The sequence below is a fragment of the Astyanax mexicanus genome, chromosome 19 (genome assembly GCF_023375975.1).
Source record: "Astyanax mexicanus isolate ESR-SI-001 chromosome 19, AstMex3_surface, whole genome shotgun sequence".
In the NCBI taxonomy this organism is placed as follows: domain Eukaryota; kingdom Metazoa; phylum Chordata; class Actinopteri; order Characiformes; family Acestrorhamphidae; genus Astyanax; species Astyanax mexicanus.
In genome coordinates this window covers 10,977,939-11,000,369 of record NC_064426.1, presented here as the reverse complement: position 1 = coordinate 11,000,369, position 22,431 = coordinate 10,977,939, and the positions used below count along the sequence as shown (strand labels likewise).

The window sequence follows — 22,431 nt, the reverse complement described above, 5'->3', positions numbered from 1 at the left end:
CTTGTTTATGAACATGAGACTAGTGTTACTGTGACTCTCTCGACATCATGCTAAATCCGGCACTGCGGTTTATGAACCTGGACCATAGAACTAAATACGACAGACGCACTTGATACCTGCGGTTAAAAGTCTTGTAAACTGATGACCTGTTGACACCTCTGGTGAACAGATTCAGAATGGTTTCATGCCAGGATCTGAGGGGCTGGGGAACCCCTGGGGCTCAGTCATGTGGGGCACAGGGGTGAGGTTTCTGAACTATTCATGCTCGGGGTCTATGAATAATATCGTTGGGGTGATGTCGTTCTGAGGCTGATGATGGCATGGCATGGCCCAGGAGATCTAAATTAGCATCACATTTAAAAGGTAGCTACTTTTAGATGTTTTTTTTCCAAAGCTTTAGCTTCTGATGGACCCCAGGGTTTATGTGTCTCCATGGACAAGGAGCAATTAGGATGTGAAGAACATAATGTAACACACACACACACACACACACACACACACACACACACACACACACACACACACACATACACATACATACTCACAAAATTACTGTTCCAGGGTAACATAAAGAGCAAACATACAGTTTATAGTCAGCTAATGAAATGTAGTAGCAAATGACTCATTGACCACATGTGCACATTCCACACACACACACACACACACATTCCACAGAAAAAAGCATGACCTCCACTCTAAAGTGACAGGGGGTAAAGTGTGTGTGTGTGAGACGGATACAGGACAGTAGAGAGTGATGGAGGGTGAAGAAAGGTGATACTCAGCCTGCTCAGTTACAGACCACCCAGCTGTGTCTGCAACCCACAAGAGAGTGGCGGAGTACAGAGTGTGTAAAACAGTGTGTTAAGTGTCGTCCGGACTGTATTACAGACTGGGTGTGTGTACTCAGTGTGCTGCAAAGCGCGTTAGTGTGTAACTGTGATGAACAGTGATGTAACAGGAGCATGTAACAAGGTGTGTTATAGTGTGTAACACATGTAATAGAGTGTGCACTACAGTATATTAGAACAGTGTTAATTTTATTTGTAACAAATCTGTGTAACAATACAGGTGTGTTGACATTGTAAGTCAAGAGTGAAATCAAGGGCCTTTTTTATTGTAATTCCATCTGAGTACAGGTACACAGTGGAGGGAAATTATGTTCCTCTAAACCCTCTAAATAAACTCCAGTTCAATCAATTGCCTTAACAAGTAATTTAATTAGTTAATAGAGTCCGGCTGTGTGTAATTTAGTCTCTTTGTTATAAATACACCTGTTCTGTATTGACCTCAGTGGTTTGTTAGAGAACACTAGTGAACCATCAGCATCATGGAGATCAAGGACCTCAGCAGACAGGCCAGAGATAAAGTTGTGGAGACGTTTAAAGCAGGGTTAGGTCATAAAAGCATATCCCAAGCTTTGAGCCTCTCAAGGAGCACTGTACAATCCATCATCCAAAAATGGAAAAAGGATTCTACAACTGAAAACCTACAAAGACATGGTCGTTCACCCAAACTGACAGATTGTGCATGGAGAGCACTGTTCAGAGAAGCAGCCAAGAGGCCCATAGTCACTCTGGAGGAGCTGCAGAAATCAGAAAACTGTAAGTTGTGCACTCAACAAATCTAAAGTTTATGGAAGAGTGGCAAGAAGAAAACCATCATTGAAAGAAAGACATAAGAAGTGCCGTTTTGTAGTTTTCCCCAAGCTGAGAAGATGACACAGTAAACATGTGGAAGAACAGGTGCTGTGGTCAGGTGCGGTCAATTTTTTTGGCCTAAATGCAAAGCGCTTTTTGTGGCATATAAGTAACAACGCTATCCCCACTGTGAAACATGGTGGTGGCAGCATCATGCTGCAGAGATGCTTTTCTTCAGCAGGGACAGAGAAGATGGTCAGAGTTGATGGGAAGATGTATGGAGATAAATACAGAACAATCCTGGAAAAAAAACTTGTTGAAGGCTACAAAAGACTTGAGACTGGGAAGGAGGTTCACCTTCCAGCAAGACAATGACCCTAAACATACAGCCAGAGCTACAGTGGATTGGTTTAGATCAAAGACACATGTTCATGTGTTAGAATGGCCCAGTCAAAGCCAAGACATTTGCTGTTCAATCCAACCTGGCTGAGCTTGAGCTATTTTGCAAAGAAGAATGGGCAAAAATCTCAGTCTCTAGATGCACAAAGCTGGTAGAGACAAACCCCAAAAGACTTGCAGCTGCAATTGCAGTAAAAGGTGGCTCTAATAAGTATTGATATATGGGGGCTAAATACTTTTACTTTGTCACATTTTTCACATTTTTGTACCACGTATCATTTTCATTTCACTTTACAATTATGTGCTACATTGTGTTGGTCCATCACTTAAACTCTTAAGAACAATGTAAGTTTGAGGTTTTAAGATGATAAAACAAAAATACACAATGGTCTGCAATTTATGTCACCTATCAATGCTTTCTTATACTTTTTGCTTTATTTAACAGCATTTTTTAAAATTTGGATTAAAAAGAGAAGTGGATGGAGGGATGATGGAGGAGTAAATAGTTTGGTGGGTGTGTGTGTGTTGGGGGGTGTAACCGTGTGAGTTTTCAGTTTGCATTAGGGATATGCAGAGGAAAGTGATAGCTTTTAATCAACACTGAGCAGTATGTAATTAGAGATAAGTGTTTGTGTGTGTGTGTATGTGTGTGTGTGTGAGAGAGAGAGAAAGAGAGAGAGAGTCTGTGTGTCATGAGACTTAAAAACCACAGAGAGGGAAATGAGAGGGAGAGAAACTTGCTTGTGTGGTTTCTGTCACTGTACACAACGCTGTTCTCCATGCTCTCAGTGGCAGATTATATATCATAGGCTGATATATATTCACACTATATGTCCAGATGTTTGTAGATACCCCTTTAATGAATGTATTTAGCTGGAGAGAAGTGAGGTCACTGAGAGATAAAGCCCCACTAACTGTATTATAAATAGTTTTAGGTATATCCTGGTGCCAGCATTCTAAACTATGGTCATTTTTACAGTGAACATCTTTTTCTACAGTCCAGATAATTACCCAATATCACTATCATTGATTTGCATTTTGTGCATAGTGTTAACCCACACTCCCAGTCCTTTGGTAGCAGCTAATTCTTGTTTTTGATGTCTTCACCTTTAAAAATATTCAGCCTTGCAAAAAGGCTTTGAGAATCTGTGAGATTCTTGGCTCCGCTTTTCAGGTCTATTCATTATTTTTTTAACGATGCTAAGCTTGTGAAACGATTAGGATCATGGTGTCACACCCTAGCCTGTGTCTGTCCAGTGTTTTTCCTTTTTTGGTTCCTTCCTGCTCCTGTCCTCTGTTCTCTTGTTTTGTTTACCTGTCTCCGCCTTAGCCCCGCCTTGTCATCTGTAACCCCTCCTGTCTCATTTGTAACTCCGCCCCCTCATTACCTCCACAGGTGTCCCTAGTGTGTGCCTGAGTATAAATACCCCATGTGGTCCCTTTTTGTTTGTCGTGCTTTTTGTTTGAAACTTGTCTTGTTACTCTGTTTGGATCTGCCGTGTTTTTTGTCTAAAGTGTTCTGGTTGGTTTTATTGAGTTTGTTTCTTTGTTTGCTTATTTTGCTCGTTTAAGTCTTTTAGTTTATCCTTTGTTTTTTTAGTGTTTGTTTCAGTAACCTTTTTTCTTTATAGTTCTTCCTCAGTGTTTTGTTGTTAGTTTATTTTGTAATAATGGAGAATAAACCTGACTTGCGTTTACATCCTGCCTCCTCCGTGTTACACATGGCAAAACCTTCAGCTAGCATCTCTTCAGGCAGTCCATTGTGGATTTTAAGGGTGTGTTTAGGATCATTATCTGGTTGTTTAAGCCATCACAGTGTGATGTCTCCTTTCAGAATTTGCTGGTATTTAACTGAATCCATTCTTTTCATTACCACTGTTCCCTGTTGCCTGTGCCACTGGCTGCAATAAAGCAAAACAAAGTCCAAACAAAGCTAATTTAACTGTTAGTTTGATATTCTCTTCATAAAATTGTATACCTTTTTTCTACAAACAAACCATTACTCTAGACATGCATAAATACCGATACCAATACATCACTCAAGTCCCAATTACATACAGTATATTCAGTCTGAGATCAACAGCACAGTCACATTTTTAAAACTCAGCAGCACAGAAAACCAACCTCAGTGCGCCAAACTTCATTAAACTCTCCGTCCAGCCACCATTTTTCCCATTAACGGCAAAGAGTTCATAAATCCAAAGTAAATTAACCAAAAGCAGCAGCTTTAAACCTTTCTCAGACCCCCCCCCCTACTATATACTTCCTGTTTTTTACTGAAAGTCTCATACGATTGGCTGATGTGGTCCTGATGTGATTTAACAGTGTTGGGGTCATAAACACATGTCCATACAGTAAAACAAATCTCTATGTTTTATCTAAGCATAATACCTTTTGCTTGATTAGATTAATTCAAAATTAACAAATTAACTGTGGTGTCTACTTTACTCATTCCAGTCAGAAAGATCATTTTAACTTGATCTGTCCACAGGACTTGAATGAAGCGCGTTTGTTTACCGTATTTTTCTCACTATAAGGCGCACTTAAAATCCTTTAATTTTTCCAAAAAATTACAATGTGTCTTATAATTATGTATGAATTTTACCAGTCAGGTATTAAGGAGCAGTAAAGCCACTATGCTGAATTACAGTGTTACACAGGAGTTTCAATTTAGTTCTCCAGCACTGAGACTTAAGACTGGAGCAGTATTAGCATTAGCCGCTAACCACGCTAAGCACTATCTCTTTTGCCGTTTAAAGGTGAGTATATCGAACTGTAGCCTGCATATTTACCATGTTAAAACAAGCTACATGGGACGAACTGCTAGCTAATATCGCCTAAGCTTACCGGAACACTCAGGTTTCCTCAGTGTAGCACGGTCAGGCGCCATTAGCCGCTAACCGCAGCTAGCTTTACAGCTAGAAATTCTGTTTATTACTGTAAACAAACAGAAGCGCTTTACTTATCCAAATAAACAGATTTCAGGAGAACAATCTGTGTAGATTAACGTCCAACACTTATTTGATTTTAAAAGACAATGTTTGTTTTTAAGAAATAAAGTGTTCTTTACTTAACTTAGCTTAGCTTTACAGGCCTGCTGAATTAGAATTGTTTTTTACTAGTTTCGCACAAAGTGCCTAATAATCCGGTGCGCCTTATAGTGCAAAAAATACGATAAATGTGAAAATGCTGTAATTTGTGGTAATTAGAAAAGGTATTATATAGGTCATATTGCACTCCTAATTTGCCTATAGTCTACAAAATAGCTTATATTTTTATCAACAAATTAGATGACTTGAAATTGTGATTTCTGAGCCACAGATCTCCTTGATAAAACACATTAAACCTCAAAGGAAGGCTCAGTTTTTCATTCTGCTGATGAACTTGTTGTCTTCAGGGGGTTAAACCACATTTCTGAGCAATCGTGAGTCATCACACACTCACCTCACGCCATGTTGACTTATTGTGTAATAGATGTCTAGTAGCTGTGCTTTCTGACACTGCATGACACACTTTTATCTATGACATCAAATCAAACAGTTAGAGTAGTGCAGAAAAAAATAAAAATAACATGTACTTTCATTTCCATACAGACAGTATGAACCCAATATATTTAATGTTTTTTATCTGCTGAACCTAACTTTAATATACAGTACATTCATTACATTCCATTTCAGACCTGCAACACATTCCAAAACAAAGTTGGAACAGTAAAGTTTTTACCACTTTGCCATTCTTTCTCACAATACTTCTCAATACATTCTCCACTGGTGACAGGTCAGGATTTACAGGCAGGTCAGTGCAGTATTCATACCCTGTTCTTCCATAGCCATGCTTTTGTAATGTGTGCAGCATGTGGTCTTGCATTGGCTTGCTGAGGAATGCATGTACATCCCCACGAAAGATGTTTTCTTACAGGTAACATATGTTGCTCTGTGCATTTCTGCTGTAATGCTGAATCACAGAAGTGTACAGACACAACACCATGACAGATCCTGGCTTTCAGACTTGTTGCTGATAACAGTCTGGATGGTTCTTCTGTGTTTGGTCCACAGTGTCCCTTTATTCCCAAAAATAGATACTAGATAAACTGTGTAATGGTCTATCCTAGATGCCTCAGAGCCCAGAGCAGCCTACGCCCCTTCTGAAAATGGTCGTCTGTTTTACACAGTAAAGTTTAAAGGGGCATTTCTGAATGTAACTCTGCTTGACAATTGCCATTACTAATCCTTTCCAATGTTATTCTATCAGAAGTCTGGATGCAGTGCCATTTAAGAGATAATGGAGATAATGGGTGTTCAGCTCAGACTTATGTTGATGCCTTTTATACACTGAAATTCCTCCCAATTCATTAAATGATATTATGCACTGTATAGACAGAAAAATGTATACCATATTTTTCACAATATAAGGCACACCAGATTATAAAGCGCACTATAAATTAATAATGTCTTTTTTCTGATGTATTTTTATACATGAGGCACTCTGGATTATAATGCGTATTAGGCAACACTAGTAATTAACAGGGGTTGCGCCACATTTTCCTTATAATTTAGCAGGTCTCACCTGTTGAGATAAGCTACGAAAACAAAACTGTAATTCTTAACTGTAACTGTAAGTCAAAGGAGCACTGGATGTTAATCTACAAAGATTTTTCTCCTGAAAACTGTTTATTTGGGTGAGTAAAGCACTTCTGTTTATTTACAGTAAGCTTAGATTTCCAGATTTCCAATAAGGCTTGTTGCAGTAGCATTAGCATTAGTGGCTAACCACTAGCACTACCCATGATTAACGCTAGTAAATTCTGCCCGGCAGCGCTACACTGAGGAATCCTGAGAGTTCTGGTAAACCAGGGCAATATTAGGTAGTGGTTCGTACCATGTAGCTTGTTTTAACAGGGTAAAAGCACATGCTACAGGCCGATATACTATACAAAGAGCTAGTGCTTTAGGCTAATGCTAATAATACTGCTCCAGCAGAGCTAGCCAGGGTTAGCAGCAGGCTACAGGCTGATAATACTGAGAGTTAGCACTTAGCACAATTAACTGCTCCAGTCTCAGTGCTGGAGAACTAAACTGAAACTCCTGTATAAACTGCTCCTTAATACCTGACTGGTAGAATTCATACATTAGGTGCAGCGGATTATAAGGCGCACTGATGATGTTAGGGAAAATTAAGGATTTTGGACGGTAATCTCTCTTTAAGAAACATTGTTTTTAAACTTTTCAATAATAAATCATCTAGATCTTCTGACAAGCTTTACTTCTCAAAGACACGTGTACTTGTATCTAGGGTTCATATTGTTTGTAATGAAACAAGATTCTAAGTAAATATAAGAAACAGAGAGAAAGACAGAGAGGAGGAAAAGAAAGAAAGATATGAAGAATGTTGAGAAGTTTCGGGGGGGTTCTGACTCTGCTTAGCTTCATAAATGTGGAGTTAATCACAACAATCTTTAAACAGCTGCCAGTCAGAGTCTGGAGTCCTGAGTCAAACACTGCGAGAGTCTACAGCCCCCCAGAGACAAGCTGTCACTGTGCTCAAACTAACATACACATACACCTCTGTAACCATTCAGTTGTCCTCAGATGTCCCTGCAATACACACACACACACACACACAGACATTTATACACACCTCTGTGATGATGAAGAAGTCATCTCCTGGTTCTCCTTGCACTACAATCTTCTCGCCATCTTCAAACTGCACCGGCTCCAACGCATCAGCCACCGTTAACCTCTCCCACTTCTCCAGAGATTCTAAACACACACACAAACACACACAGGATGAGAGACAGCTCATGTTATTTATTCATTACCTTTTATATTGTACAGTATATGTGACTGTACTGTGTTTTCTATTTGTGTTTTTATAAAACAAATGTTTGTGAACACCCCTTCTAATAAATTAATTCAGCTATAAATAAATGAATGTGCAAATACACTGCCTTGCCAAAATAAAGATCACAAACTCTAATATTTTGTTGATCTTTATCTTTAGCTTTGATTGTGTCACGCATTCACTGTGGCATTGTTTCTATAAGCTTCTGCAATGTCACAAGATTTATTTCAATCCAGTGTTGCATTAATTTTTCACCAAGATCTTGCAGCAGCATTAATGATGGTAGAGTCTGACCACTGCACAAAGCAGCTCTTTTCCATCCAGCACATCCCAAAGATTCTCAATGAGGTTAAGTTCTGGACTCTGTGGTGAACTCTCTCAATCCATGTGTGAAAATGATGATCTCATGCTCCCTGAATCACTCTTTCACAATTCCAGCACCATGAATCCTGATATTGTTATCTTGGAATATGCTCGTGATTCATCAGGGAAGATAAAATCCATTGATGGAATAACCTGGTCTATATATTCAGTATATTCAGGTAGTCAGCTGACCTCATTCTTTCAGCACATACTGTTGCTGAACCTAAACCTGCAGACCAACTGCAGCATCAACCCCACATCATTTACTTACTTAAATCCAGGTGGTCACGAGTCAAGGTGTGCGAGGCCATGAATTCTAATGAATACAAATTCACGAACTGACGTAGACATGGTGCTTTTCTTGATCGACCCGATTTTCTGAATATTTTTTTTACTAGCTACTGCAGACAATAGAGGCTGAGGAAGAGTTTCATGTAATTATATTCATTACATCACATCATATACAACTCAGAGAGATCTATTGTATTTCACAAAGAACAATTTTATTTTAGCAGAAGGACTTTAATCTGAGTGCAATAGAACCCTTTTGGAATGAGAAGAATTGAGGAAGAATCTGCAAACAGTAGAATTTGAGTTTAAATTCTGAGTTTAAAATTAAGGTCAATATAGACCAGAATTTCCTTTGTGGAATCCATGCCACAAAGAATGAATGGTTTGGAGGCTGTTTTCTGAAAGTGGGGCCCTAGCGAGTATGAATACAGAGTTCCTAATAAAGTCCTCGGTGAGCGTACATCAAAACATGTCACTCAAACATGATAATTACAGGCAGCTTGAGGTGAAACCTTCACACAGTGGTTGACGCTTGCTCTTCTTGGTGCATCAGCAAGAACGGCCCTCAAACACTCAGCAGGGTCAGATGTCCACTCCTGGCTGGAGGAGAAGGCTCGTGGAGAGTGACTGAGTGTGAATGTGTGAGTGTGTGAGTGTGTGTGTGTGTTGGGGCCAGTCTGTCTGCATGCCCCAGACTGATGGTCACTTTATCACTCTGGCTAAAGCCTCCTCACGCCTGTGCAGATCCGTAACAGCCTCAGCCGAAACACTACCCCGACTCTACATGCTCCACTGAGCAAACGCAGTGTGTGTGTGTGTGTGTGGAGAGGGTGGGGGGGTTGTAGTAAGTGTGCATTAACCCCCCTTTAACCCTCCACCCCTTGCTAAATGACATCAAGGGCTCGTCACCAAAATCGCCGCTATCGCCAAAATCAAAGAAAAACAAAAAACACTCCCTTTAAAGGACAGAGACAAAGAAGGCCATCATGAAGAGAACATCAGGAGAAAGAACAGCAGAAGAAAGCAGAAGCAGCAGACATGAGTGTGTCTGTGGGCCTCATATGACCTCACAGTTCTGAGGGGTCAGGGGGTCCACACTGACCGTATCTCTCCGTCTCCAGCTCTCAGTAGAGGTGTTAGTGTGTGTAATTGTATCTGGTCTTCAGAACAGCCGCAGTGACCACTTTAAGTGAACTCTCTCTTAGTAACAGTCGGGGGAGGAGTTATGAAAAACAATTAACTGATAATTATGAATCATATTTTAATTAATCTACATTTCATTATGATTTTGTCTCATTTTCACCTCCAGTACTACTGACACTAAGAGTTTAAAAACTGTAATGTTCTAATGGTGCAAAAAGATCTCTACTGCTGTAATGTTGTAATGGTTAATTGGTGTTACTGGTGTAGTAATACAGTAAATGGCCTCCAACAGGTTTTCTTCCAGGATTCCAGCCCTGTATTTATCTCCATCCATCTTCCCATTAACTCTAACCAGCTTCTCTGTCCCTGCTGAAGAAAACATCCCCACAGCATGATGCTGCCACCACCATGTTTCACAGTGGGGATGGTGTGTTCAGGGTAATGAGCAGTGTTACTTTTCCACCACAAATAAAACTTTGCAAAAGTTAAACTTTTGTTTGATTTGACCACAGCACCATGATTTCCTTCTTGCCACTGTTCCATTAAGGCCAGATTTGTGAAGTGCACAACTTATAGACATATAGTTCTCCCACAGCTTTGGATTTCTGCAGCTTCTCCAGAGTGACCATCTTGGTCTCTTGGCTGCTTCTCCGACAAGTGCTGTTCTTTGCTCGATCTGTAAGTTTAGGTGGACGGTCATGTCTTGGTAGGTTTGCAGTTGTACAATACTTTTCTATTTTTGGATGATTGACTGAACATGCTCAAAGCTTTGGATATGTTTTTATAACCTAACCCTGCTTTAAACTTCTCCACAACTTTATATCTGACCTGTCTGCTGAGTTCCTTGGTCTTCATAATGCTGTTTGTTTACTAGTGTTCTCTAACAAACCCCTGAGGCCTTTATAACAGCTGCATTTATATTGAGACTAAATCACATACAGTGTGACTCTATTAACTAATTAAGTGAATTCTGAAGGCAGTTTACTTGCACTGGATTTAATTTAGGGGTTTCACAGTAAAGTTTAAGTTTGTGGTTGTAAAGTGACAAAATGTGAAAAGTTTAAGGGGTATGAATTATTTTGCAACCACTGTAGAATATAGTTTGCAAAAAAATCTGTAATGCTTCAGTGGTGTAATCTTGTAATGTTGCCCTGGTGTAAAGTTGTACTGCTGTACTGGTCTAAAACTGTATTGGTGTAACAATGTAATGCTGTAATGGTGTAGGGAAGTAGTGTAATACTGATGTGATGATGCTGTACTGGTGTAAATAAGTATGGGTGAACCGGGGTAATGCTGTAATCATACACTGGTGCAATACTTCAATGCTGCTTGTGTACCTTCACAGCGTGAACGTGCAGGTTTGAGAAGTTTTCTCTGTTGAGAAGCGCAGAAGCACTGTGCTGTTAAAATAGCAATCCGCCAAAGTCAGAGCGCACCTGGCTTTGAAAAGTAATGGCGAGTGACATGCTGATTGGTTTATCTTATGTTATGCCCATAACACACCCGTGCTTAATTAAGAGAATTATAAACATGCTTTTTGTATGTTTTGAGCAACACAAGATAAACTTTCCCTATCTTTACAATACCAAACACACACCAACATGCCCTAAATTAAGCTATGGCATGCCTAAAGATTGCTAAAATAGAGCCATTACAGTATAATTATGTAACATGGATCTATTTTTAATTCTTAACATGTTTGATGACCGAGACTACAGAATGTTATTATATTATAATATGTGTATGTGCTTTATACATACAGTTATACACTGTGACTTACCGAGGATAGACACCTTGCTCAGGAACTCTTCATACATCTTCCTCTTCCTTAATGTGCTGCCCTGTGAACACAGAGACAGGACACGCTTTAGGCACACTGCACAAACACTGTAATCCAACACACACACACACACACACACACACTCACATTGTGACATACTGAAAAGACTATGTTATCCTGCGCTGCTGAAGCCGAGTTATTCTAAAGAGCAAAGTGTGTGTCCTAATTCAAGTGTGTGTGTGTGTATGCATGTGGGCCTCCCCACCCACTTGGAAAGGGATTTTCCCCCAAAATAATGATGGCAAGCCCCAACCCAGAGAGAAGCTCATTTTCACCCTTTCATCTTTTCACTCCAAGCAGAGCGCAGACTGAGAGAGCCCAAGTGTGAGTGTGAGTGTGTGTGTTTGTGTGAGTGCGTATTTGGGGGGGGGCGGTTAATTCAGAGAGAGCAGAGTGGCTCCAGGTCTGTTAGGCAGTCACTATGGGTGTGTGTGTGTGTGTGTGGGAATGATGCATTTACGATGGCGTCTCAGTGTTAGACAGCAGTGGCTCTAATTTAATTTAATTTCAGATTTTCATAAAAAAGTCAGAACTTTTCTCCAGCGAGAGGCGCATTAAAGCTGGAGTGTAAAGCTGCTGATTAAAGGAAAATCTCTTTTCAGGCCCCGCCTCCTTCCCACCACACACACACACACACACACTGCACACTGACTGAGAGAACCAATGAAAAAACAGAATAATTAAACATCACTCATTTACATGCTTTGTAAGCCTGTGAGCACTTATGATTACAACATGCAATAAATGTTTTTTAGTGATTTTGGCTCTATAAAGAATTGTGATTGTAATAGAGATGTGTGAGTGTGAAAAACCTAAACATTGGTAATGAATCTTTACATTTAGAGAAGGTTCTTTAAAACCCATTTGAGCATAAAAAAGCACTCTGGACTGCTGAAAATCCAGGCATGAGGTTATGTCCCAGGCAGAAATGTAAATCATAACAGGTGTGGTCGGATTAGACACTGGGTCTTTCCACAAAAAGAGAGTAAAAGTGCTTTCCAGCTGCCCAAAAAAGCCTCTCAGATGCTTCTCCTTGGTACTGAGACAATAGACTGCTAAATATGCATTAACAAGACTCCCAAAGACATCCAGTCCAGATGACAAACTTTGGGACAGATCACATTTTGGGACTTAGATAAGCTGCCACCAAAGCTGTCCACCAGCCAGTGACCATCTCCTTAATTTAAATTTGTGTTGTGAATGAAAAACATGCACTGCTATGGACTAGTGCTGGGCTGTAATGGCCAAAAATGCATATCACGGTATTTTTCAAGATTCTGACGGTTTCACAGTATATCACTGTATTTTATTTAGTTTTTTTTTTTTTTGCATGACTGGGCTTTATTATATGTTTGTGAGTTACTCTTCTGTTAGTAGTATATATAATATAAAACATTAAGGCTTTAAATTAAGGCTTTGATTAGTATTGGGTTTACTCTGTCCAACAAAATTGAGCAAAATAAGAAGAAATCATACTTTATTAGCAGAAAAACAGCTGAAAAATTTAAACAATAGACCTTAAAAAGAGATACGCCAACAACTTTAATACACGTTGGTTTACAAAATATTATAATTATTATTTTTATAAGTATTTAAAGAGATACTTCTCTTTGAAATAGTTCTATTGCACAAATTAGACAAATTAGGTTTAATATAAATTTACTATACATCATTATAAATTTACCAAAGTCATTAGAGGCATTACAGTTTTAAAACAGCCACAATTCCCTTCTTGCTCCAGTCAAAAAATACATTCAAATAATCCTTCAAGCTACAGTATTAATATATTTTAAAGAGCTGTAGTTACTGCTCTGTTTTACTGGGGTAAAAACACTCATAGGCTGTGACCGAAATGGCTCCCTACTCCCTCATTAGTGTTGCGCTATGCAGGGAGATACTAATAAGTTCACTAATTAGTGGTAAGACAGGAGTGAATTCGGACACTAACTCATCATTATTATGCGCCAGCACCAGTCGCATAAACACACACAGGTGAGAGAGGGGCTGAACCGTGTTTAAAACTCCATAAACACACGAGCTGAGCTCTGAATTAAAGATAGTGAAGCTCTGAGCTGATCATGAAGTTATTTATCTGTTTGTTATTTTTACGCTGTTTAGAAGATGATCCTCACATTACTGAACTACATGAAGAAAACCTTAAAAATAGCAGTGTACACCGGCTCGCACTGTTGCCAGATTGGGTGGTTTCATGCCAAATGTCGAATTGTGTCTGAAATTGTTTGGAGGAAACGCTGTGATTTGACAGGTGAACAAAACTACCAAGTGTAAAGAGTTTGGAAATTTAACTAGGCGGTGTTGTAGTTAGATATATAACCCTGCAGAGACAGAGCGTTTAGTCCTGCTGATGGAAATTTGAAGCTGTGTTTATGTTCGTTATTATATGTGAGTAAGTTATTTCTTTCTTTCATTGCTGGCAAGCTTGTTTTTATGCACTGTTTTTAAGTTTTTGTTTCGTGTGTCCAATGATACAAGGCACAAAACACATAATACAGATATGCAGATAAACTCATTTAAATATCATTTTTGTAATCAGTGATATTTAAGATATTTAAGGAATTTTAGTTAAGATCATGTTGGAATAAACCCTGTAATATTGTTAATATGACGAACATCAGCTGTTTGGGTGGTTTTCTCTGTAATTTTGTGGATTTGAAACACGTTTTACCCTGTAAATTGGTTTTATCTGAATCCCACTGTAACAATCTGGCAACCCTGGTGACTCGCTGTCCCCTCCGTTTCTTCGGCTGTCTGTTGCTTAGTTGCGAGACCCGCAAAGCATTTTGGGACACATTCAGCTCACTTAGTAAGCAGCGAAGTTTACTATAAATCATGATGCATTATGGGAGTTTTTAGTGCCCTCAAAATCACGTTTGACTCCCCCCTTATGATTCGGACACTCAAAGAAAAATGGCTGACATACTCAATAGTGCCCTAACTAGTAAATAGGGAGCCATTTCGGTCACAGCCATACAGTAGAAACAGCAGCAGGAGGTGTTCTGATTTCTCTGCAGGAAGGAGCTAGACCAGCGTCAGACTCTCTTCTTTGACAGTTCTGTTCCGCACGGCGCTCCGCAGCGCCCTCTAGTGGTGTGGCGGTATGAGAGAAACACATACCGGTTCAAGTTCACCCTGCGGTATACAGAATGAACCGGTATATCACCCAGCACTAGTATGGACTAAAACTGTATCACCTTCAGCAGCAAATCCAGGCCCTGTTTGGGATCCAGTGATGACTGGGTTTGAATATAGAAACCTTGTAGTGAGCATTTTAATCCTGCCATTGTGGTGGAGCAAAACACTGCTCCAACTTCTGGAGAATCATTGAGTATGCAGTCAGTAACTATTTGTATTAATATAAAGGACACTTTAATATAAAGCTCAGCATAATGCACAAGACATCATAAAGCCACATGTGTTTTTTCTCAGATGGGGATTTCAACTGGCATTTTCAGCAGGATAATGCTCGCCCACATGACAGCAAGGGTTTCCTATTAACATCTCTGCCAGATCAAGCATTTATGGGACCAGATGGGTTTCAACTGATTCCAACAGGTCCTTCTTGGTAGGTGTACACCACAACGGGCAAGCAGATTCTGTTTTTCTTGTAATGTTTTTATTTTTATAATCTTTATTTTCCATGTATTTTCCAAGTAGATTAAACTTAAATGTATCTTTTTTAATCTTTTAAAAAACTATATTATTACTTGCATTATTAGCTTTACTGTTATGTTTAAAAAATACTCCATAATGTGTGTAATTCCTTCACAGTGTAAAGAGTGAAATGGGCTTTATAAAACCAAAAGTACTTATTCTGTAATACCTTTCACCTTTCATATTCAGATCTAGAATAAATTAAGAGACCACTTCAGTTTCTGAATCAGTTTCTCTGATTTTGCTATTTATAGCTTTATGTTTGAGTAAAATTAACATTGTTATTTTATTCTATAAACTACAGATAACATTTCTCCCAAATTCCCAATAAAAATATTGTCATTTAGAGCATTTATTTGCAGAAAATGAGAAATGGCTGAAATAACATAAAGATGCAGTGCTTTCAGAACTCAAATAATACAAAGAAAACAAGTTCATATTCATAAAGTTGCAGAGTTCAGAAATCAATATTTGGTGGAATAACCCTGTTTTTTATCACAGTTTTCATGCATCTTGGCATGTTCTCCTCCACCAGTCTTACACACTGCTTTTGGATAACTTTATGTCACTCCAAACATTCAAGCAGTTCAGATTGGTTTTCCTCTTGATTATATTCAAGTTGGTCAAATCAAAGAAACTCATCATTTTTAAGTGGTCTTAGTTTTTTTCCAGACCTGTGTCAGTTACTTGGATAAACCCTGAAATGTTCGTATTAGACATCTTTAAAAGAAATAAAGAAAAACAATAATTTGGTGGAAAATTGGACAATTTGGGTTTTCTGGAATCAACAAAGGATCAAAAATATACATACAGCACATTTAATATTTAAATATGTCCTTTAAAAAATGCACCTTGACCAGATGCTTTGTATCCATCAACAAGCCTCTGGCAGCATGCTGGTTGGATATCTGATCACTCTTCTTGGCAGAACTGGCAGAATTTAATTTGTTGGTTTCCTGGCATGAACCTGACTTTTAAGCACAGGCCACATATTTTACGATCGGGTTGAGGTCAAGACTTTAAAAATATTTAGGGGAAGTTTCCCAGACATGGATTAGGTCTAGTCTTGGACCACACTGAACTGTAATGGGGATAGTCTCAACTCATTTGGTAGTAAGCTTTATTTATTTCACAAACACTTTAGATGTGTCCAGAAGATTCACTTTTTAGCTGATGGTTTCAGACGATGATAAAGAGTTCTGAGGTATTCCTACACATTTTACCTACAGCATGAAGCTACCACCACCATGCTTAACATTTGGAGCAATATTCTTTTAGACATCTTTTACACCTGATTATAAAACATTCATTTAAGCTTTTCTTTTGTCCTTGTTGTCAGCTGCCAACTTTAGTCCAGTTTGAATGTGTGGATTTTGGTGCAGGGGCTTCTATTTTGGAGAGCAGTCTCCTAATCGTTACATCATGTTAATATAAAATTAGCTTGACTGTAGACAGTGACATTGGTGTTTTAGTTTTAGAGTTTTTTTTAGTTCATGGCAGATCTCTGTCTGTCTGTTTCTTGGGTTGTTCCTGACCATCCAAATGAATATAACCTCAGCTGAGGGTGACTGAGTCTTTTCTAGATGTTAACTAACTATAACTAATATAATATCTAATTTAAACTGATTATCTTATAATCTGCAAATGTTTAGAAGTGGTTCCAAAAACTTCCCAGTTTTTAATCAGGCTTCTCAGATCAGATCCTGGGTCAGTCTATCCTTCCATCTCTTATTAGTCTATTAGTCCATCATTCCATTCCTTCACCAGTTCATCTCTCTTTATCTTTCACTGAATCCCATCATCTCATCAGTCTGTGCTTTCATCAGGACAGCACTCCATCTCTTATCCCTCTATCAGTCCTCCATGGAGAGCCGAACACACACACACACACACACACACACACACACACACACACACACAGATCTGTATCTGGGTTTTGCCAGAATTTTGCACAATTCATAGAAATAAAAAAGTGTGCAGTACCACACACACACACACACACAATTACTGCCTTAATTAACTGCAGCTCTGCACAACTAAATTCTGATTGTCCCCACAGCTGTTTGTGTGTGTGTGTGTGTGTGTGTGTGTAAAAGAGATAAAGGTAAAGAAAGAGAGTGAGGGGAAGAAGAGAAAGAGAAAATCTGTATTCTTCTGTCCAGTTCCAAAAAAAAGTTACCAAGGATGCTGCCCAGGCTCTCACAAGCATGCAGCCAGAGAACGCGCGAGAGAGTGAGTGTGTTAAACATTCTCTCAAACACACTGATGTTTAGCTCTCTCGCACACACACACACACACACACTCCAGAGTGCATTTTTGTAATGATGAAGCTTCAGTCAGCCTCCTTAGTGACGGTGCTGGCTCAGTGTTTGGGTAAGGAATGCCCGAGGGTGGAAAGTTTAGTCCAGTTTGAGTGTGCCAGTCCGGTCGTAGGCACTGCAATGTTCCACTGGGGGGGGGGGGAGTGAGAACCTCGCTCTGATACACTCCTGCTCTGTCCCCGAATTACAACACAACTCAAAAAAACGGAAACTTCAGGAATGCAGCAAAAATCGCTCCCACACAGCTTTATCACCAACACACTGCAGAAGAGCTGGAGCGAACAATCAAACGAATATGAGAACATGCCAAACTTTAAAATATATCAGCTTAAAGGGGACATGAAACACTTCAAGTATTTAGTATAATTCACAAGATGTATTTTCACTCTAACAAATGTTATAAGTTTAAAAGTTGTCAGTGAAGCGGAATTAAAATAATAAGCAATCTAAATACTCACTCTCTGGCCACTTTATCAGAAACACCCACTATACCTTGTGCTTTCACACACTGTGGCCACTTTATTAGAAACACCTACTACATCTTGTGCTTCCACTCACTGTGGCCACTTTATTAGAAACACCTACTTCACCTTGTGCTTTCACTCTCTGGCCACTTTATTAGAAACACCTACTAAGCCTTGTGCTTTCACTCTGTGGCCACTTTATTAGAAACACCTACTACACCTTGTGCTTCTACTCAATCTCTGGCCACTTTATTAGAAACACCTACTACACCTTGTGTTTCCACTCATTTTCTGGCCACTTTATTAGAAACACCTACTACACCTTTTGCTTCTACTCAATCTCTGGCCACTTTATTAGAAACACCTACTACACCTTGTGCTTCCACTCACTGTGGCCACTTTATTAGAAACACCTACTACACCTTGTGCTTCTACTCACTGGAAACTTTAATAGAAACACCTACTACACCTTGTGCTACCACTCACTTTCTGGCCACTTTATTAGAAACACCTACTAGATCGTGTGCTTCTACTCACTGGAAACTTTAATAGAAACACCTACATCTTCTAATTTCCTTGTCTGGTCATTTCATTATGAACTGGTCAGTGGAGTGTGTGTGTGCTGTTGTGTGTGTGTGTTAATGTGTGAGTGTTTTTGTACCATGAGTATGCGGCGGTAGCTGTCCCGGTCTATTCCCCACAGCTTCAGGTCGGTCTTGGCTTTAACGGTGGCGGCACGGGGCGTCCCGTAGATCAGAGCCAACTCCCCAAAACTGCCCCCCTCCCCTATTCCAGTCACCCACTCTCCATTCACATACACCTAGAGAGAGAGAGAGAGAGAGAGAGAGAGAGAGAGAGAGAGAGAGAAAACATTAACATCAATATCAACTCCAATCTTTGTTTTTAATGTCAATAAACAAACAGAAAATCATTTAAATAGAAATGGTATTCATGCATTTGCATGAACTTCATGATATTTTATATCCATTAAATACTTATTAATTAATTCATAACTTAGTAATTATTAGTAATAGTTTATATGAAGCTGAACATGTTAACAAATAAAGCCCTACACGGGCTCGCTCCTGAGTATTTACGAGACCTCATATCCTATTATGAACCACCGCGATTACTTAGATCTCAGGGTGCTGGTTTATTAGTAGTTCCTAAAATTCAGAGGAGCTCTGCAGGAGGAAGAGCTTTCTCTTATAAAGCGCCTCAACTCTGGAATAATCGCCCAGAATATGTTCGGGACTCAGAGACACTCTCAATCTTTAAGTTAGACTGAAAACTTACTTGTTTAGTTTAGCTTTTGGTAATTAATGTTTTTTCCTTTAGATAAGGCTGCAGATCCAGGGGTTCATGGACAGAGGGAATTGTGGGTAAACTGAGATGCTGGTGCCGTTGTTCTCCCACTGCACACGGTCACTCAGGTTTGTGGACGGTGGAGTGGGTGGATGCCGGTGTTTCAGGGAGCCTCCATGTCTACGTTACCTTCTGTTACCTTAGTTAGGCTGTTTTATTCAGATCTGCCGGAGTCATTAATCACACTTTAATAATGTTTTATATTCTCTGTTTTACATAAATCCAGTTAAAACTAATTCCATCTCTCTGCCTTTCTGTTTTCTCTATCTATCTCTTCTACATGTATGGAGATGCCCTTTTCCTGATGTTGCCGAGCCTGGCTCTCCACTGCCCACTGTGTCATAAATGAGTACCTGTTTCTACATTAGTTAAAGCTCCACATTATCTCTCTGTACTGTTGTTTTGTTCTGTTATTTGTTTGTAATTTATTTGTACTGAGAGGGTCAACCCAAGTAGGATGGGTTCCTCTGACTGATTCTTGGTTCCTCCTAAGGTTTCTTCCTCTTAAAGGGAGTTTTTTCTTGGCACCACAATTTTCACCACAATAATTGGCATCTCTGTGGTGCTGCTTGTAAGAGGTGAGGACCTGTTTTTCTCTGTAAAGCTGCTTTGTGACAACTTTTGTTGTAAAAAGCGCTATATAAATAAAATTGAACTAAATGTTTTTTTATTATTCATTTCATCTCCAACATCCAGTAGGAATAACAGTGGCTCCAACCAGTGAACCAGTGACTACATGACATTCACCATGATCAGTCAATCAATTAACCCCTCTGTGACTCTGGTCTCTGGCTCTTGTTTAATAGATCTGGAGGAGACAGGTTACACTGAAGGTTCTCTAAGTGACCTGGAGTATCACTTTGTACTTTGCATAGTTCTTTTTCTGCTTTAGTTTAATTTATCTGCAGGTTTCCAGAAAACTTTGTCTAGAGTAGTCTACTGAAGGTATTTTATTGAATGTCTTTGCCTTTGTTTCTAAAGATTCAGTTGGTATCATATTATAAAAGTTCAAGTAAAAGTAGCTCCAATATCTGAACATGACAGAGAAGGCAGGCACATAGGTTTCAGTTTAAACAACAAGGGGCATTATAATCGCTGTACATCTTTGTGCCAAAACACTTCCTCTGACCCAAAGAATATTGGATTCTGTTCTGTTGGGCAATAAAACATTTTATTTATTACCAGGTGAGCACAAAAATGCAGTCGAAAAAATTTAATGATGGCAAAAACCATGAGGCAGGTTTTGGTGGCACTTAGGTTTAAACTTGAACAATAAGGTGCCTATTAATTGCTGAACGTCTTTGTGCCCAAACACCTCTACTGACCCAAAAGAACAAAATTGTTGGCTTTAACCATATAAACAAGCTAGAGAATATGTTGGAACTACTTGGGTCAGTGGATCAGTGGTATCCTGACTGGAAGAGAAAGAATAAAGCATGGACTGAATAGAATACACTGTCTACATCTAAGTATCTGCCTGGCTCAGAGATGCTGTGGAGCTAATTTTTTCATTGGAAACCAGCATCTCATGAAGAGCTAGATGGATTGAATCAAGAATCAGAAAATCCTGGGAAGCTTGGGCATCACTGGACCTTCCAAGAGGACAATAAGCTCAAGCATACCTCACCACATAGCTTACAAGGCATGGTTTCAGAAGAAGTCCTGGAAGATTCTGGAGTGGCCATGACTTTTAAATCTTGTTGAACATATTTGGTGGGATTTGCGGAAAATGGTTGCAGCAAAGACATCCAGGAATGTTCTACTTTTTACATTCTTTCTCACTCATCTTCTCACAGTTAAAAGGATGAATCTGTGGAATTTGTGACACCTAATTCAAGCATAAAGGTCTATTCTCTTCTCTATATCTTGGACACATTTGTTAATACACTGTCTGGATTTAACTAAGCAAATGATGTGGGGTTGATGCTGCAGTTGGTCAGGTCTAGGTTCAGCAACAGTATGTGCTCCAATATTCCAAGATGAAAATATCAGGATTCATGGTGCTGGAATTGTAAAAGAGTGATTCAGGGAGCATGAGATCATCATTTTCACACATGGATTGAGAGAGTTCACCACAGAGTCCAGATCTTAACCTCATTGAGAATCTTTAGGATGTGCTGGATGGAGAAGAGCTGCTTTGTGCAGTGCTCAGACTCTACCATCATCAATGCTGCTGCAAGATCTTGGTGAAAAATTAAAGCAACACTGGACTGAAATAAAACTTGTGACATTGCAGAAGCTTAAAAAACAATGCTACAGTGAATGTGTGCTGCAATCAAAGCTTAAGGTGGTCTAACGATATGTTAGTGTGTGAACTTTTTTGGTGGCAACTTTTTTTCTGGCCAGGGCATGTATTTAGTTTTGGATTTTTTTTTTATTTTTCAATCAATCTTCTTTTTGCATTTCTGCTTACTTATGTAAATAGACTATTGCACATTATAATCTCCACATAACTATCTCCAGAAAAACTTCTAATGGCCATTTTGACTTAAAATGAAATTAATGAATGGTGTTCTCTTACATTTAGGCTAGAGATAGAGCTTCTGTTAACATGATGGCAGTTTTCTGCAACGTTTGGCATGTCAGTTTTGTCAGGTTACAGCGCAAGGCGTATGCAAGGTGCATAAAAAGTATGTAGTATGCAATATGTATGTTCACACAAGTACAGCTAGTTTAACTCTAGCCCTGCACAGGACTAAGTGTAAAATTTTACTTAATGCTTTATTATATTATTGGTTCCTCTACAAACTCATGAAGGCCATCTGAAATGAGCCACTGTCTGAAACTCAGTGTACAGTGTGTCTGGTCGGGGGTGTTCAAGGTTAAAGTGTGTGATACCTGACCTCACACCTTTATCTCTGGGCTCGGTCCGGTTACTGAATATCTCCCATAAGGAGAAAATGAAGAACTCAATCAGGCTGATGTTACTCCTTTCTGCTTTATCTCTAACCACGCTCGACCTTGGGCTGCTACTGAAGAACCTGCCATACACTCAATCGCTCACACTTCACTGCCCCGGAGTGTGTGTATATGTGTGTGTGTGTGTGTTGCATCCACATATACACTCTGACACACATAGATACACACAGACACAC

At 39.3% G+C, this 22,431-nt stretch overlaps 1 protein-coding gene across 1 annotated transcript in view; it reads right to left on the bottom strand.

The window, feature by feature from the left end:
• The window catches only part of prkar1b (protein kinase, cAMP-dependent, regulatory, type I, beta), a 149,186-nt gene that overhangs the window by 13,145 nt on the left and 113,610 nt on the right, over positions 1–22,431 (bottom strand). Inside the window, exons 7-9 of the mRNA XM_022666224.2 lie at positions 18,633–18,791; positions 11,455–11,515; positions 7,674–7,795 (exon numbers count right to left, since the gene is read on the bottom strand). Coding sequence (XP_022521945.1) covers positions 7,674–7,795; positions 11,455–11,515; positions 18,633–18,791 — 342 coding nt within the window. The remainder of the gene's footprint in view (positions 1–7,673; positions 7,796–11,454; positions 11,516–18,632; positions 18,792–22,431) is intronic.